The sequence below is a fragment of the Anguilla anguilla genome, chromosome 16, assembly GCF_013347855.1.
Source record: "Anguilla anguilla isolate fAngAng1 chromosome 16, fAngAng1.pri, whole genome shotgun sequence".
Classification (NCBI taxonomy): domain Eukaryota; kingdom Metazoa; phylum Chordata; class Actinopteri; order Anguilliformes; family Anguillidae; genus Anguilla; species Anguilla anguilla.
In genome coordinates this window covers 36,889,087-36,904,996 of record NC_049216.1, presented here as the reverse complement: position 1 = coordinate 36,904,996, position 15,910 = coordinate 36,889,087, and the positions used below count along the sequence as shown (strand labels likewise).

At 42.4% G+C, this 15,910-nt stretch overlaps 3 protein-coding genes across 5 annotated transcripts; all 3 read right to left on the bottom strand.

Moving 5' to 3' along the window:
* Positions 1-4: 4 nt before the first annotated feature.
* On the bottom strand, positions 5-3,409 carry LOC118215193 (the record flags this gene model as incomplete). Its single annotated transcript, XM_035395676.1, has 3 exons — positions 1,850-3,409; positions 971-1,769; positions 5-775 (listed from the first exon to the last, which is right to left on the bottom strand). Coding segments are annotated over exons 2-3 (1,461 nt in total), but the record flags the coding sequence as incomplete, so codon positions are not given.
* Positions 3,410-3,811: 402 nt separating this feature from the next.
* LOC118215195 (tumor susceptibility gene 101 protein-like) lies at positions 3,812-8,355 on the bottom strand. Of its 3 annotated transcripts, XM_035395681.1 has the most exons (8): positions 7,841-8,355; positions 7,219-7,306; positions 7,038-7,103; positions 6,374-6,537; positions 5,687-5,804; positions 4,794-4,890; positions 4,415-4,512; positions 3,812-4,324 (listed from the first exon to the last, which is right to left on the bottom strand). In XM_035395681.1, exons 1-8 carry the CDS (start codon positions 7,892-7,894, stop codon positions 4,131-4,133), a joined length of 879 nt encoding a protein of 292 aa, XP_035251572.1. In that variant the 5' UTR covers positions 7,895-8,355; the 3' UTR covers positions 3,812-4,130. The 3 variants fall into 3 exon arrangements, with proteins under 3 accessions (XP_035251572.1, XP_035251571.1, XP_035251570.1); XM_035395680.1 differs by having other exon boundaries at positions 3,812-4,512; positions 7,593-8,355; XM_035395679.1 differs by having other exon boundaries at positions 3,812-4,512.
* A 177-nt stretch (positions 8,356-8,532) lies between these two features.
* Positions 8,533-14,991, bottom strand: zgc:123278 (uncharacterized protein LOC641569 homolog). Its single transcript, XM_035396058.1, has 6 exons — positions 14,873-14,991; positions 13,334-13,421; positions 13,158-13,223; positions 12,768-12,931; positions 11,485-11,599; positions 8,533-10,343 (listed from the first exon to the last, which is right to left on the bottom strand). Exons 1-6 carry the CDS (start codon positions 14,915-14,917, stop codon positions 10,222-10,224), a joined length of 600 nt encoding a protein of 199 aa, XP_035251949.1. The 5' UTR covers positions 14,918-14,991; the 3' UTR covers positions 8,533-10,221.
* Between the last annotated feature and the right edge of the window lie 919 nt (positions 14,992-15,910).

The following is a 15,910-nucleotide window of genomic DNA, read 5'->3' as shown; positions in this document are numbered from 1 at the left end:
GATGTAGCTTGAAGAGGTGAGTCTTCAGTCTACGTTTGAAGACGGCCAGGGTCTCTGCTGTTCTGACTTGCACAGGAAGGTCATTCCACCACCGTGGGGCTAGAACAGACAGGAGGCGTGACCGGGTGCTGGTGCGAGCCGGGGCAGGGACCAGGCGACATGTGGCAGCAGAACGGAGAGGTCTAGCTGGGGTGTAGGGTCTGATGAGTTGACGTAGATAGGGAGGGGCTGACCCCCTGGCTGCTTTGAAGGCAAGCACTAATGTTTTAAATTTGATGCGAGCCATCACGGGGAGCCAGTGGAGGGTGGTGAGCAGGGGGGTAACGTGGGAATGTCTGGGGAGGTTGAAGACCAGACGCGCTGCTGCGTTCTGGATGAGTTGCAGGGGTCTGATAGATGATGCTGGGAGGCCAGCAAGCAGGGAGTTACAGTAGTCCAGGCGGGACAGGACCACTGCCTGGACGAGGAGTTGGGTCGAGTAAGTTGTGAGGAAGGGGCGGATCCTCCGGATGTTATACAGGAAGAACCTGCATGAACGTGTCACTGCTGAAATGTGCTCGGTGAGGGACAGTCTGTTGTCCATCACCACGCCAAGGTTTCTAGTTGAGGGTGATGGTGTGAGGATGGTATTACCTAGGGAGATAGAGAGATCAGAGAGAGGGGAGTTAAGAGCCGGAATATAAATGAGCTCTGTCTTACCTGGATTGAGCTTGAGATGGTGGCGGACCATCCAGCTCTGAATATCACTCAGGCAGGCAGTGATGCGGGCTGAGACCTGTGTGTCAGAGGGTGGGAAGGAGAGAAACAGTTGTGTGTCATCAGCATAGCAATGGTAAGACATACCATGAGCTGTGATGACCGGGCCAAGGGACTGGGTGTAGAGAGAGAAGAGGAGAGGACCAAGGACCGAGCCCTGTGGGACTCCGGTGATGAGGGGGTGTGGCGCAGATACTTTACCAGCCCAGGCTACCTGGAAGGAGCGATCTGAGAGGTAAGACTCAATCCAATTGAGGACTGTGCCACAGATCCCCATTGCAGATAGGGAGGACAGGAGGGTGGGGTGGTCGACTGTGTCGAAGGCTGCCGATAGGTCCAGAAGTAATAAGACGGAGGAGAGGGAGGCTGCTCGGGCTGCGTGGAGAGCTTCGTTGACAGAGAGGAGTGCGGTCTCTGTCGAGTGGCCTGGTCTGAATCCAGACTGATGGGGATCGAGGAGCTCATTCTGTGAAAGAAACACAGAGAGTTGATTTGATGCAGCACGTTCAATGGTTTTTGACAGAAATGGAAGGAGAGATACCGGTCTGTAGTTCCCAATGATGGAGGGGTCTAGTGTGGTCTTTTTCAGGAGGGGGGAGATGAGGGCCTTCTTGAAGGTTGACGGGAAGCAGCCGGATGTCAGGGAGGAGTTAACCAGGGAGGTGATGAATGGGAGAATCTCGGGTGAGATTGCCTGGAGGAGTGGTGAGGGAATGGGGTCAAGGGCACAGGTTGTGGGGCGATGGGAAAGTAGGAGTTGTGAAACCTCAGAATCGGTGAGGGGAGAGAAGTCGGAGAAACAAGGGGAAATGGTGAGGGAGGGGGAGAGTACAGGTTGAGGGGTGGGGAGTTGGGAGCCAGTGACCGTAAGCAGAGGAGTGGAGAGACAAGGGGAGGGGAGCATAGGGTGAGGTGGAGTGCAGAAGGAGTTGCGGATGACTGCAATCTTCTCGTCAAAGAAGGTTGCAAAGTCGTCAGCAGTGAGCGAGGACTGAGGGCGTGCAGATGGCTGGCTGAGGAGAGAGGAAAAGACAGAAAACAGTTGCCGAGGGTTAGAACGGTAGTTATGGATTTTGGTTTGATAGTAGTTTACCTTGGCAGCAGTCACCGTGGAGGAGAACGCTGCAAGGAGGGATTGGTAGGCAGAGAGGTCTGAAGCATCTCTGGATGTCCTCCACTTCCTCTCTGCTGCACGGAGTCCAACCCTGGAGGTGCGTATGGCATTGGACATCCACGGGCGGGGAGGAGAGGGACGTGTTGGCCTAGAGACAGTGGGGCAGAGGGAGTCAAGAGCAGATGTAAGGGAGGAAAGTAGGGAGGTGGATGCAGAATCAGTGGGGAGGGTAGTGAAGGATTCGAGAGGAGGGAGGGCAGCAGTGACAGATGAAGCAAGAGAGGAGGTTGAGAGGGAGCAGAGATTGCGGCGGACAGATACAGTGGGTGTGGGGGGAGAAGGTGGGTGAGAGGGAGCAAGGGGGAGGGAGAAGGAAACGAAGTGGTGGTCAGAGGTGTGCAGAGGGGTTACAGTGATATCGGTGCAAGGGCTATTCCTCAGAAAAACCAGGTCGAGGAGGTTGCCCGCCTTGTGGGTAGGGGGAGATGACTGTAGGGAGAGGTCAAAGGAGTGGAGGAGATGTAGGACAGCTGAAGACTGGGATGTTTCCAGGTGGAGGTTGAAATCTCCAAGCAGGATCAGTGGGGTGCCGTCCTCAGGGAAAGAGCTGAGTAGGATATCCAGCTCATCGATGAAGTTTCCCAGTGGACCTGGGGGGCGATAAATGACAACAATGTATAGATTAGTTGGACAGGTGATTGAAACAGAATGGTATTCAAAACTGAATCGGGGTAGGTCAGAGAGAGGTAGGGCTGAGTATTTCCAGGAGGGAGAGATTAGGAGACCAGTGCCACCACCACGGCCTGATGGTCGGGGAGTGTGGGAGAATGAAAAGAAAGAGGAGAGGGCAGCAGGGGTTGCAGTGTTCTCTGGGGTGATCCATGTCTCAGTGAGGGCAAGGAAATCAAGGGAGAGCAGGGAGGCATAGGCTGAGATGAAATCAGCCTTCTTTGAAGCAGACTGGCAGTTCCAAAGTCCTCCAGCAACTGTGCAGTTATTGCAGGGAGACAGCTGGGGGTAGGAGAGGTTAGCTGGGTTCCGTCGCTTAGGGGGGCCACGTCTTTGGAACCGGGTGCTGTAGGGCAGAGAGCAGACAGAGATGGGAAGAGCTTGCATAAAACTGAGGAGGAGCGACGCTAGCGTCGCTCAGAAACACTATTTGAAGTGCCGCGTAATTACTCAAATAATGTAGCGATAAGCGGCTCTAAACGGATCAAATACAAGCAATTTACAATACCTTGAACCAAAACAGCTGCGCAGATAAAACGGGGATGAAACAAAGTTACCGATCAAAGACTTACGCGATACTAATTACTACCAATATTGCACAGCTGACAATCAATCAAGACTAGGAGTTTAACCGGTAAAAACAGCTGGCTACAAATCACTAATATGACGACGCAACAAGCAAAGACGACTAATTTAAAGAAACTAAGGCAAATTAAGGCCACAAGACACAACTAACAAGCAAAACAATACTTAGACTAGCTACTCAGAGGGACGGAAGTGAAGCTCTAGTCACGCCGAGGAGAATGCACTTTCTTTAATAAACTTTAAAAAACTTTTTACACTGTAAGTGGGGAACGTGTCTGTAAGCAAACACTGAGCATTAGCACTGTACTGAAAACAAAATGGATCATACGTGCTCCGCTGTTTCCTTTTCTCTTTTTTGACTTTTATGACCTTATAGGAAAGTAACTACGGATTTATTCATAAATGTAATGCGCAGTACCATTACATTGTGAACTCGCTAAATATCATCCGGTAATTGCTGAAACCTTTATAAAGGTATCTGCACAATAAGTAGAATGGGGACTGTTTCAGGGCTAGAGTTTTTATAGACTTATTTGCCTTGGAATTCAGGTGTGTCTTTGGTGGCTGTTACTATAACTAATTAAATGCAATGGTTATTATCAGTTGAAAAATACAAGCAGATTGCAATGCACTCATCTGTGTTTCATTTTTTCTTTTAAACCTATTTGACAGGCATGCAGAACATGGACATGAGTAATCCAACTTTGGCATTAATGTAAGGTCCGAATAGATAAGGCTCACCCTCACTAACACACAGAGTCACACAGATAATATAAAGTATATAAAGTATTAATATAAAGGACTTACTTTATTAAAGACAATTTTGACAAGAAAGTGGTGAGTTTGTGGCAATAATTTACAAGTAAGTCATAAGCGACTGGGATGGTTTAGCACGCGTTATGTACAAATGCTAAAACTGTCATTTTGCATGCAGCCTGTTACTCTACTATGCATTGTCTCCAAGCAGGCGTCTTAGTTTAATGGAGTAGTACTCCTCCTGTATCTCCAGAACCTGTTTCTGCCGCTGCAGCACCTCTATCTCCAGCTGGAGCTTCTGTCTCTGCAGCACAGACTCCTCTGAGGCAGGCATGGTGGTGCCAGACAAGCAGAGAGAAGCCAGGGCAGGGGGCAGCATCTCAGGGGCCGATACAGCTGCTGGATGGGTTTCAGGGGCCGATGCAGCTGCTGGATGGGTTTCAGGGGCTGATGCAGTTGCTGGATGGGTTTCAGGGGCTGAGAGTCTGCAGGACGGTTTGCTGCTTTCTGCAGCTGAGAGGGTGAGGGAGGGTTTGCAATCATCTGAGGCCAATTCAGTTTGGTCACTGGTGCTGAAAATGTGGGGGACAGGGGGGAAATCAACATTTGTTAATTTTTATTGTTATTATAAATTATATATGACAATAGTTTATGTACAACAACATAATCTTGGTTCTACATAGATAGTGTTTTTTTCACACCATCATATTTGATTTTTTTAATCACTTGGTTCTCTTACACATTGTATGGAAAGTATTTAATTTGCAAAGATAGGATTCCTTCTGAAGGATACACACTTAAATAATCCATCAATCAGAGAAGCTGGTGTTGCTTTGCGTATACGGGTCTTTACCTCAGAGTTGGTTTCACAGTGTCCCCATTCCCTGTGGTACTGATACCAGAGTCAGCCATCGGGTTTAGGTGTTCAGGGGCTGGACTTTGACCTACAACTACAATATGTGTAACTTTATTTAAATAATTTCATTAACACACATTTCTGTGCATACCTAGGGGAGGGGCCGTGCACAGTTTAGTTCAGTTAGCCATGCAGAATTAGTGTAGAGACCATAAGTGCTTTCATACCAGTTATATGAGCAACAGCTGGCAGGCCCAGACTGTATAGTGTATTCAACAAAAGTGTTCTTTGTGATTTCTGAGCACACCAGTGCTCTCTTTCTTCTTAAGGATGTTAGCCTAAGGTTTGACATATGTCTCTGACTGTTCTTTATTTCTCAGCCACTTTTCACCAATTAAGGTCACGTATGAATTGCTCAAGTATTTATGAATTACTGTTAGAACTTACTAATAAGTGACCAATGACTTTATCATTTACTTGGAACAGGTTTGACACTCATTGATAGAATTTCTGACATTTTCATGCTTGGAGAGTTTTTTCTGAAGTTTTTTCACGGGCCATGCACTTTAAAGGCGAATTTGTTGGATTCAAATGAAGTAGCACAGAGGCTTTTTGTTGGATATGTCAGTCTGTATAATATGTGCACATGCAAACAAAACCCAAACTAAAACCTTTCAGAATGAACATAGGACTGGTGTTTTGGAGCTGATGTTAGCACTGCACGTTTAAATTGCGTTTCTCTAATTCTCTAATCACTTGACGGAATGAAACCAAAAGGACTAATCGCAGCCTAAAGGAGCAGAAACGTATGTCGTCCAGACAGGACAAGTGAGGCACAATATCGAGGGCACACTAAGACCGTGAGCGGGTTGGGGGGGTTCAGTGCTTACGGCTGGGGTGTTCAGGAGTCAGCAAGATCCTCGGTGTTGTGGGGCGGGAAAACACTGGAGGCTCCTCCCCAAACACCACGATCATCACCTGGATTAGTCCGTACAGGTCCGACTGGGGCTGGACACCACATCACACAACACATTTGTTTTGAACACATTCTGAAAATTGTCCAGCTACAGACAAGCAGATCCTTCCAGAAACAAAGTTTCATCCAAAATGGTCAACAGATACACAACTGGCCACAGCAGTTAGATAAAGTTCTCTCAGAGAGACAGAGTCAAGTGCTCATCAGCCACTGGAAAGGGCTTCAAGCGCTTTGTTTCGACAGCAGGCCTTAACACTCAAATCATATGTTTTTTCAGATCCAATATTTCCGGGCAACGGTCCACACAATAAATTGGATTTGTGCATTCAGACAAGCTACATGTTTCTCATTCATGTCAAAAATGCTGATGTAAGTCAACATGACAAAAAAGTACTTGAGAGGGATTTGACTAGTCAGGCACAAGTCAGATATGTATACAAGTTAATATCCAATCCCATGTGATTATTGTGAACATTGATATGTACTCTCTTTCTGTCTGCTCACATAGTGTCCACTTTAAAAGACAAAATAAATAGAGCTGCATGTGTACTGTACAGACTCCTTTAGCCAATCACAGGTGAGCTGCATGTCAGTGACTCACATGCTTCCACTCGTGCAGGTAGGGCAGGTACATCTTGCCGTTGGCATCGATGTGTTTGCCACTCTTGATCATCATGGCACTGGTGGGCTTCACAAAGCAGATGGGGGGGTTGTAGGGGTAGGTGTCCATGAGCCAGAGGCACACTGGGATGTTGTACACATTTCCTGAAATATAGGTGTTAGAAAACACATGGAGGTCAGCTGGCTTCAGATAAAATGGTTTCTTAAAGGAAACTCCGGGTGACCCTGAGGTTGAACGCATTTCTAGAACAGAATGACAAGAAAGAGAAAGAAAGAATAAAACACCATATAGTTCATATTTAGTGGCTATTCTAATTAAATTTCCTAAAAACCAGCCATTACGCACGAGTGATTATATGTCCTTTATCGAGCCCAAAGACAGCCAATCTCCCTCGCTAAGTTGTTAAAGCCATTAGCGATGCACAAAACGCTCAGAAAACGTAATGCAATATAACGCGCTAATAATCCGTCGTTTCTCTGTTCAGCGTCTCTGTTCGTCATTTGGGTACTAATGCCTGTCAAGTCTATGAACCTTTATAATAACCGCTTAGGGATTATTAAAGGATGAAACAATTTGGCTATAGTTCTGCATGTTTTATTTTATCTGTGCAAATGTAGGGACAAACAGAAAGTGAAACCTTTACCTCTGTAATTCACCGGCACGGTTCCTCGTAGACTCATCAAGTCTCTGAAGGAACCGTCATTGAAAACTGCAGCAGAGATCACAAATACAGTTTAATACAACATAACGCCATACATGAAATAAAAACGATGTATTCTTAATACGTCAAGCTCACGTAATAAAATCCCATCCATTCCAATTACCGTAAGTATCCATCACAGGTTTCAGATCCTTGTACATGGAGACCACGGTGATGATATCGTGAGCAGCCAAACTGACGTGCTTGTATTTCTAAGAAAATAAAAGAGGTTCATTTATAAAACTGGAAACAGGAGTCGCAAATAATCACTCTAGCATAAACTGGTTCATGTCAACAATTCGGAAATTGGTAACTGTCTTTTAGATCTCAGAGACGTTGAACTCCGCATCGCAGTCTACTGTGCCACAACTTCACCAAAAGAGGAAAAATAAAAGTCATTTTCTCAGCATTTATACGAACTCAACAGTCAGCTCATTACAGAGATAAAAGTTTTAACATTAAGCATCAGGACTATATTTGTGATATGTTTTAATTTACCGCGGAAAGCATTTTCTTCAGCGTTTTTACGGTGACAGTGGCCATTTGAGTTTCAAGAGATGGGTTTTGAGGAACAAGAGCGGGGAATTCCTGCCTCTCCTCATGTCCAGTTAAAAGTGAAAGTAAACACGTCCAATGGTGTTATAATAAAATACAATGTCTGTTAATTTATGTTTTTAGTGTGTGTTTAAACCAAATGCGTTTTTTTGGAAGTTCTTTGCAAAATATAAGTTGATTTGTTCACTTGCTCTTTTAAAGATCCATCCTGACTGGAACCACAATTTCCGGCCACGCCCCTTCATGTTTCTTCAGTCTTCAGGAGCTTTAATTAAAGTCTTCTTTTCATACAAAACAACTTAATCCTGGTTTGACTGAACTGCACACGCCCTTAAACTGACAGAATGTGGCTGAATCTAGGGGTGAATATCAGAAGGCATCTTCAAGGCAAGATTCATCTATTTATTGGGATGGCACGTATGCCATCCCATCAATTTACCCGATGCCCCATTCCTACACAGCACTGACAGTTTGGCACTTTAAAAAAAATTCTGTACCTTCTGACCTCATGTCAACAGACAGAATTCTGAAATAAATTCTGAAAGAAATGTCCACACAATAAAGCCGCAAACTGAGATTTAGCGTTTTTTTCCTTATCCTCCTCCTCCACCTTCTTTTTCTTCTTCATCCTCTTCTTCCTGATTACATCATCACAAATGCTCCAGGTCCACAAAGAATATGTCTTCTCACTGCACATTAACTTACATCAGCCAATAAAAATATTGGACACACGCAAAATGGACATACAGACGGGTGACAAATTAAAGGAAAACCCTGAATAAATAACATAACAAATGGAGATGCTTCCATACAGACGTACTGCATGATACAATTAAGCAATTAACATCCTATCATGCTCTGTGGCATGTATAAAAATGCTGAGCATGCCCAGTTGACCTCAATTTTAGACCAGGTTGGGAAGAGGAAAAGATCTAAGTGACTTTGAAAGATGGTTCAATATTTATATTAATATTGATATATTACATAAATACAGACACAATTTGACATATTGACTATTAAATCAATCTTCACACTTACAAAACTATACACAGATATGTTTGCCCCATTAATGTACTGTATGCTTCTACACACAGCGCCAAGTAACTTTAAATAATTTAGGAAATGTTGGGAAGCACTGATTTGGAATACAGCTTGTTTAATTTGTGTGAGCTAAAATAGCCAATATTGCTTCTTGTAACTTCTTGGCCTAATTTTGACATCAATACTTTTAATGGCAGACATAGATTTTTCAAGTTTGAATTAGTGACTTACAGACAGTGCTTTGTATGTGTGAGTAACTTGCCATTTTTGAATGTTGAAACTATGTCTATTGTCAGATACCAGAATACCAATCGAGGAAAAGGCAGAGGAGAAACAAATTGCACCAATGAATGTAAATCTTCCTGAAAATGGAAGATAAAAAACTCAATATAACAAAAAATAGCCCAAATTATGGCAAACTGCCCAAAGTCATTTTCCCCCGCACAATAATATAAAATTAGCCCAGTTGGCCTAACCCAAAAGCCAGAAAGTCGAACGCTGGGTTTGTCACCGCTCAGTGCATAGTCAAGCCTGTGTTCCAGGACAAAGGTGTCCAAAATCCAAAATGTCATTAGATTATAAATTGGTCATTGGTCCCTAAAAGCAAATCCACACATGAGAGTGTATACTAACATCAGAGATGTAGGCCATTGCTTTGGAAAAAAATAAATAAATAAACATAAAATTAGATTTCAATTCATACATTTAAAAAAAAAATGTATTTAATAGAACAACAATGTTGACTGTCTTTTCATTTACTGGAAATCACAGACTCTGTCGTCGTCGTCCCCCCTCCATTTCAAATTTTAATTGAAGTTCAAATTTCAATTTGAAATCTCAGGATCATTTTGATACATTAAATGGCCAATAAATGGTACTGTTCTACATAAAGGTGGGACAAGAATTGTAATACACTGATAATGAACTGATAACTGAAACTTCTCTTATAGCTTTCACATTGGAAATAAATTAATTTTAAAATCAAGTACAATTTTTTGAGGACATATTGCTCAGTTTCTTAAACACCACAATTTCAACCACACACCCCTTTTGAGCACACTAGCTTCTATGGTGCCCGAGGGAGAGACTTCCATCTAAAATCCAGGAAAAATAGATCAGCCAGGATTTTCAGGACATGGCAGACAGCAGGGAAATGCTTTGGCTGTTCTCAAAAACGAATTGGACAGTGTGAGCAGTGGCCAGCGAGAACATTCCAGAAGGAGGTGATTCCAGGCCCTATCCCCACCCAGAGCACCATCTTTACCCTAACCCAAACACTGGGGCCTAATCCCAAATCTCTTAACATAACATAACGTAAGACGAGAACAGGCCATTCAGCCCAACACTGCTCGTCTATTCCTACCACTAAACTGTACTCTCTTCCTAGAACATGCCCTCTCACGGAAAACAGGGTCTATTATTTTCAGTGCTACAGTCCTTCCTATCACAAGGAAGGTCGGCTGAATCAGAGGACTCCTCCTGTGGGTTCTTTGCAACAAATTAAACAATCCTGAAGAGGGTACTACAGCAGTTAGCAATCAGATTCATTTTCAGAGCGAATCAACAGTCCATCCTCTCCTTTCAGAGTGAAATACGTTTCCTTGTCAGAAGATGAAATGACTTCTGTTTTTCCCCAAGATTCAGGAGCTTCCCCTTGAAAAATATGAAAGCAAAATTAATTCAATCAGGAATATTAAGACTGTGGTAAGTGTGAAACTGGTGTTACTGCTCTGGCCAAATCTAACAAAACCAGGGGAAATGGCCCAGGCAGTACTACTGACTCTGTGACACAGAAGCAGTCTATCAGAGCCCACTGGCTGAACTGCCTTACAAATATGATCAGTTCAAATGCTACAGAACATATTACAAAATAGTGTATATAATATTGATGCATTTAAAGGTTGGTTTCTTTGCTAAAAGGACTGGGGTACTCTGCAGAGTAATATTCTACAGCAGCAAAATGCAGAATGTTAATACAGGACACTAAAACTCCAGAAAATTAACTGATTTATTAAACAATTCATTACTGCTTGTAAAACTAGGGCAAGTAGTGATGAAAATGCACTACCCCCCACTCCCCCAAACACACAGCAAAACAACAAAAAAGCTAGAATGTCCTCCTACATCTTTAACCCTTTAAAGCCGCACCATTCTAATTTTCGAAAGTATATTTCCGTTGGCTTAACGCTCCACACATTACATGTTTAAAGTATGCGGACACCTGACATCCAACATCTCATCCAAAATTATGGGCAATAATATGGAGTTGGTCTCTCCTTTGCTGCTATAACAACCTCCACTCTTCAGGGAAGGCTTTATACTAGATATTGGAGCATTGCTTCAAGGATTTTCTTCCATTCAGCCACAAGAGCATTATTGAGGGCAGGCACTGATTGGGCAATTAGGCCTGGCTCGCAGTTGGCTTTCCAACAGATCCTAAAAATATTGGATGGGGTTGAAGTCAGGGCTCTGTGCAGGCTAGTCAAGTTCTTCAACACCGTTCTCCACAAAACCATTTCTATATGAAACCTCTGCTGTGTGCCCAGGACATGGTCCAGTTGGGGAAGCACAGCATTGTCTAGAATGTGATTGAATGCTGTAGCATTAAGATTTGCCTTCACTAGTACAAAGGGGCCTAGCTCAAACCATGAAAAACAGCCCCAGACCAAGGGGTGTCCAGATACTTTCGGTCATGCAGTGCATCTCTGTCATCCACCTCACCGGTGTTATTGCTTAAAACTGCTAGTTACAGGTGACACCTGGTTCTGTGAACTCCTGATGAATGGCCACTCACAGTTCTCCCAGACAGGAACAGGAATGGAGTTTGGTGGTGGGCGAATACAAACAGGGGGTTCCTCCCCAAACACCACGGCCAAAACCTGGATCAGCCCAAGCAGGTCCGACTGGGGCTGTGGAGCAGTAAAACCCCCCAAACAAAACAAAAAAGCAACATTAGAACTGTGATCAATTTCAACCTACTGCTGCCGTCAGGACGAGAGCCCTCGAGTTGGACCCAGAAGTCACGACAGAAAACCCCTGTCCTGAAATGAGGCAATGAACTCTTTAAAAAACTGCAATTTACATATACAAGATCTGTAGGCACCTTCAAACAAAATATATAGCTGCTCCATTCTGAGAGTGAAGTTTTCTAATATAGATAGATAATCACTTGCACTCAACACCAAGGAGCAGGTCAAAAACCTTGGTGTCATTATTGACTCAGGCTTAAATTTGGAGGCACACATCAGAAATGTCACAAAATTATCTTTTTACCATTTAAGGAATACTGCTAGAGTTCGACCGTTTCTCTCTCAGGCTGTTAGTAATAAAACCATGCATTATTTTTTCAGTAACAGGCTTGATTACTGTAATGCTCTCCTGTCTGGTCTTCCAAAAAAAGCAATTGGTCAGTTACAACTTGTGCAGAACGCAGCAGCATGCGTACTGACAAAGACCAGAAGGAGAGCACACATCACTCCCATTTTAAAGTTCCTGCATTGGTTGCCTGTTAGTTTTAGAATAGATTTTAAGATCCTTTTATTGGTTTTTAAATCACTAAATGGCAATGCACCTGCCTATTTATCCGAGATGCGTTTTAGGTATGTCCCCGGCAGAACCCTGAGATCCTCCGACGCTGGTCTCTTAACTGTTCCAAAGGCTAGAACAAAAAAGCATGGAGAAGCAGCTTTTAGCTATTATGGTCCTAGCCTTTGGAAAAGCCTGCCGGAGGATCTACGGGTTTCTGAATCTGTGGACATTTTTAAAAGAAATCTTAAGACACACCTTTTTGGCATTGCTTTTACCTAGGTTTTTGCATTGCTTTTATTTATTTTTATTATTATTACTATTATTATTAATATTATTATTATTATTTGTTTGTTCCTTTCTCTCTTTTTAATTATTTTAATTGTAATTGAAATAATTATTTTTAATTATATTAATTATTCTTTGAAATTATTTTCTGTGAAGCACATTGAGTTGCACTTACTGTATGAAATGTGCTATACAAATAAAGTTTGATTGACTGATTGAGATTATAAATAAATAAATAAATAAATAAATAAATAGCACACTCACATAGCTCCATTCCTGCAGGTAAGGGAGATCGATCTGGCCATTGGCGTCAGTGTATTGGCCTGTAACGACCATCATTTCATTGCTGGGCTTTACAAAACAGATCGGAGGGATTCTGGGATAGCTGTCCAAGAGCCACAAACACACCGGAATGTTGAACTGCTTCCCTGAGAAGAATGAGGAAGGAAAATTATTATTCCTTTACTAAGAAAAAGGAATTTTTTACTTTAAGGGAGTTCAGTATGTGAAATGATGCCCGGCTTTCTTACACAGCATCACATATTCAGTCAGATTTTTGTGTGTCAGGCGATGATAAAAACTGAATTTACAGGGATGAGTCCCCAAATCTTCTCCATTATCGGCACTGCACAAGAAGCACAAGGTGATGCTTACCTATGAAATGCACTGGAACAGTTCCCGTCAAATTCATTAAGTGTTGGGTGTTGCCATCATTGAAGACTGGAAGAAAACAACAAATACGTTGTGTACTGGAATACAATCCATGGCTAATTAAAATGTCATTTTGAAAAATAAGGCTTATTATTAACATTGAAGGGGTATTTTCTTACCATAATTTTCCACCACAGGCATAAGGCACTTGTAGTGGGACATCACATTAAAGAGTTCCTGTACAATCAAGCCCCTATGCTTGTACCGCTGGAGAAAAGAAAAATTAGTTTACAGCTGAATAATTCACAGCCAGTCCACTATTCTCAGAAAACACCTTTCAACTCCCTAAAACCTGAATTAAATCTACTGATTTACTCACTTGCACAATATCATTAAGCAAACTGAGATTAGGCTGCACTGACAAGGCACTGTAAATGCTCATGTTCTGTGAAAAAGTTTGTTATGCATACTATGAATAAAGGGTGCTATACAAAGTAATTTTTTTACATAGGCTATACAAGATTAATGCCAGAATTTCTGGTGAAACAAAGGGTCAATATCCGGATTCCACTCCGTCTCACAATGTTGCAGCCCAAAACTAACTTAATCGATCCCACGATTCACACGATATTGTTTTCAGCACCCGAACACTGAACAGCAGCATTCGCTTTAATGCTTGCAGTATGCCACGAGGATTGTCGCGCGAGCCTCGAGGAAAATATTATGCCATTGTAATTTTATGGTGATGCATTTTTACAAACAAGTTGCTTAATTTTTTTGTTTTTGGGTCTGCGTAAAAACCAATCGTAAATCCCGCAACGAACATTTACAAACTACAGTTATGGCAAATTTGGCATGCAGGATTTGCTGGCTACACAGTGGCGCTATGGTTTAAAAAAAAAAAAAAAAAAAAAAAGACAAGCGAAATAGCCCTCTAGATAACCGAGAACATGCATAAAAATTGGTTACTTGATAACGGGTTGAACGAACCACAGGTCAGATCTTCCCGTCGCATTCAATCTCACTAAGATTGTTAAATTAAATTAGTACACCCATTGTTTTGTGTTTTAATTTGTAAAAACATGTACAATGCAATAACATTTTAGACCTACAGTAAATTGCATACCGTTATCCAACAGTTTCCATGAACATACATTCTCTATTCCAGCACCAAATAGGCTAGGCCTATTCACAAAATATGCTGAATCTTACGTTAGCACAGTAACCTACATTCATACCGTACGACATTTCAGACGACAATTGTACAAACAAAGCCATAAAAGTGAACTTTGAACCACTGATCTTCAGATTAAAATTTAGGGCAGAATAATGCATGGATTAGTTGCATTACCGACCAGGATCTTGTGGATTCTCTAAATGGTTTATTTTTGACCATTTAATCGCTTTTGCACTTGCCAGTATCCCATACGTTAAAATATTTAAACAAAAAAAAAATAAAAACCAGTTTGATTAAGCAATTTGATAATTGTTTAGTTAAACGCCGAATGCTTGTAGGCGATAAACACTGCCCTTAAAGCAGGCATGTTTATTTATTTACACCCAGCCTGTTTATTTTAAGATACTTCATAACAAAAGAACAGAAATAACATCGAGAAACACTTAGAAAGTCAGCACGCGACGTTCACTAGCCCAAGTAGCCTGCGGTTTGTTACATAGAGGTTAAGTTTGGGAAACAGCAGAACTTTGTCATTACTCACCTTGGGTAACATTTTCTTGAGCGCACCCACGTTTAAAGCTGCCATGATGAGACCCTGAAAAAACCGTGGCGAAACCAAACCAAGAAATCGAGAGCATGCCAACTGCAGTATGTAGGATAGTTAAACGTTCACCTTCCATCTCCAGCCAATCCTCAATCTGTGAGCGTGACAGTCACCTGCAGTCTGATCTTTGATCGTGCGCCCGCTCCGTTTCATATTTCCCGCACGCTCTCACAATAAGAGAAAACAGCGGAATCACTACAATGTACCGAAACCGACGCATTCTCTAAGTAGGCTTATTCGTTTAAAAGTAACTGACATAAAAGGCCGATTATAATGATTCAGCGCGAAGTTCTTCCAAACTGTAGGTGGCAGTCGTAACGATTAAAAATAGCATAAACAAATAAATCCACTTTTTACGTATACATGTCCGTTAGTCAGAGATGCTGGTTAGATTCAAAGCCTCCTCATACTTATTAACACAGTAAAGAGTAGCAGTTAGATGTGCTAGATCCGTCATTTTGCTATGCATGCCAAACTTTCTAAAATGGGTAATTTCACCATTCCCGCTGGTTTTATGGCACAATCATGCAACATATTAGTCATGTATTTTTAGTGGGCGTGCAAAATGTTAACCTACTAACCAGTTTATTTAATTCCACACTATCGAACGTTAAACAATGTAAAATGCATCGTTACGAAGAACGCCCGATTTAGCTCTAGCCTATTGGCTGTGAACTTGTGATTACTGTAGGTGACGCGATTCTGATTTCCTACTTTGTGACAGCGACGTTTGCAGAAATGAAATTGGTGTGTTCATTACATGTTGTGAGGTCGAATGTGAAACTAAATCGGTCACAAATCATACCAATATATTCTATCCATTAACCAAAACAAGTGGAATGATTTGGTCAATCCCATCAGTGTCCACCAGAGCCGCAGACCCCGCATAGGCAAATTCATATAGCCTAACCTCATAAGTTACATTAACCACAATAAAACCAGTCAAATTTTGCACCATGCTGGCGACCAGAGACT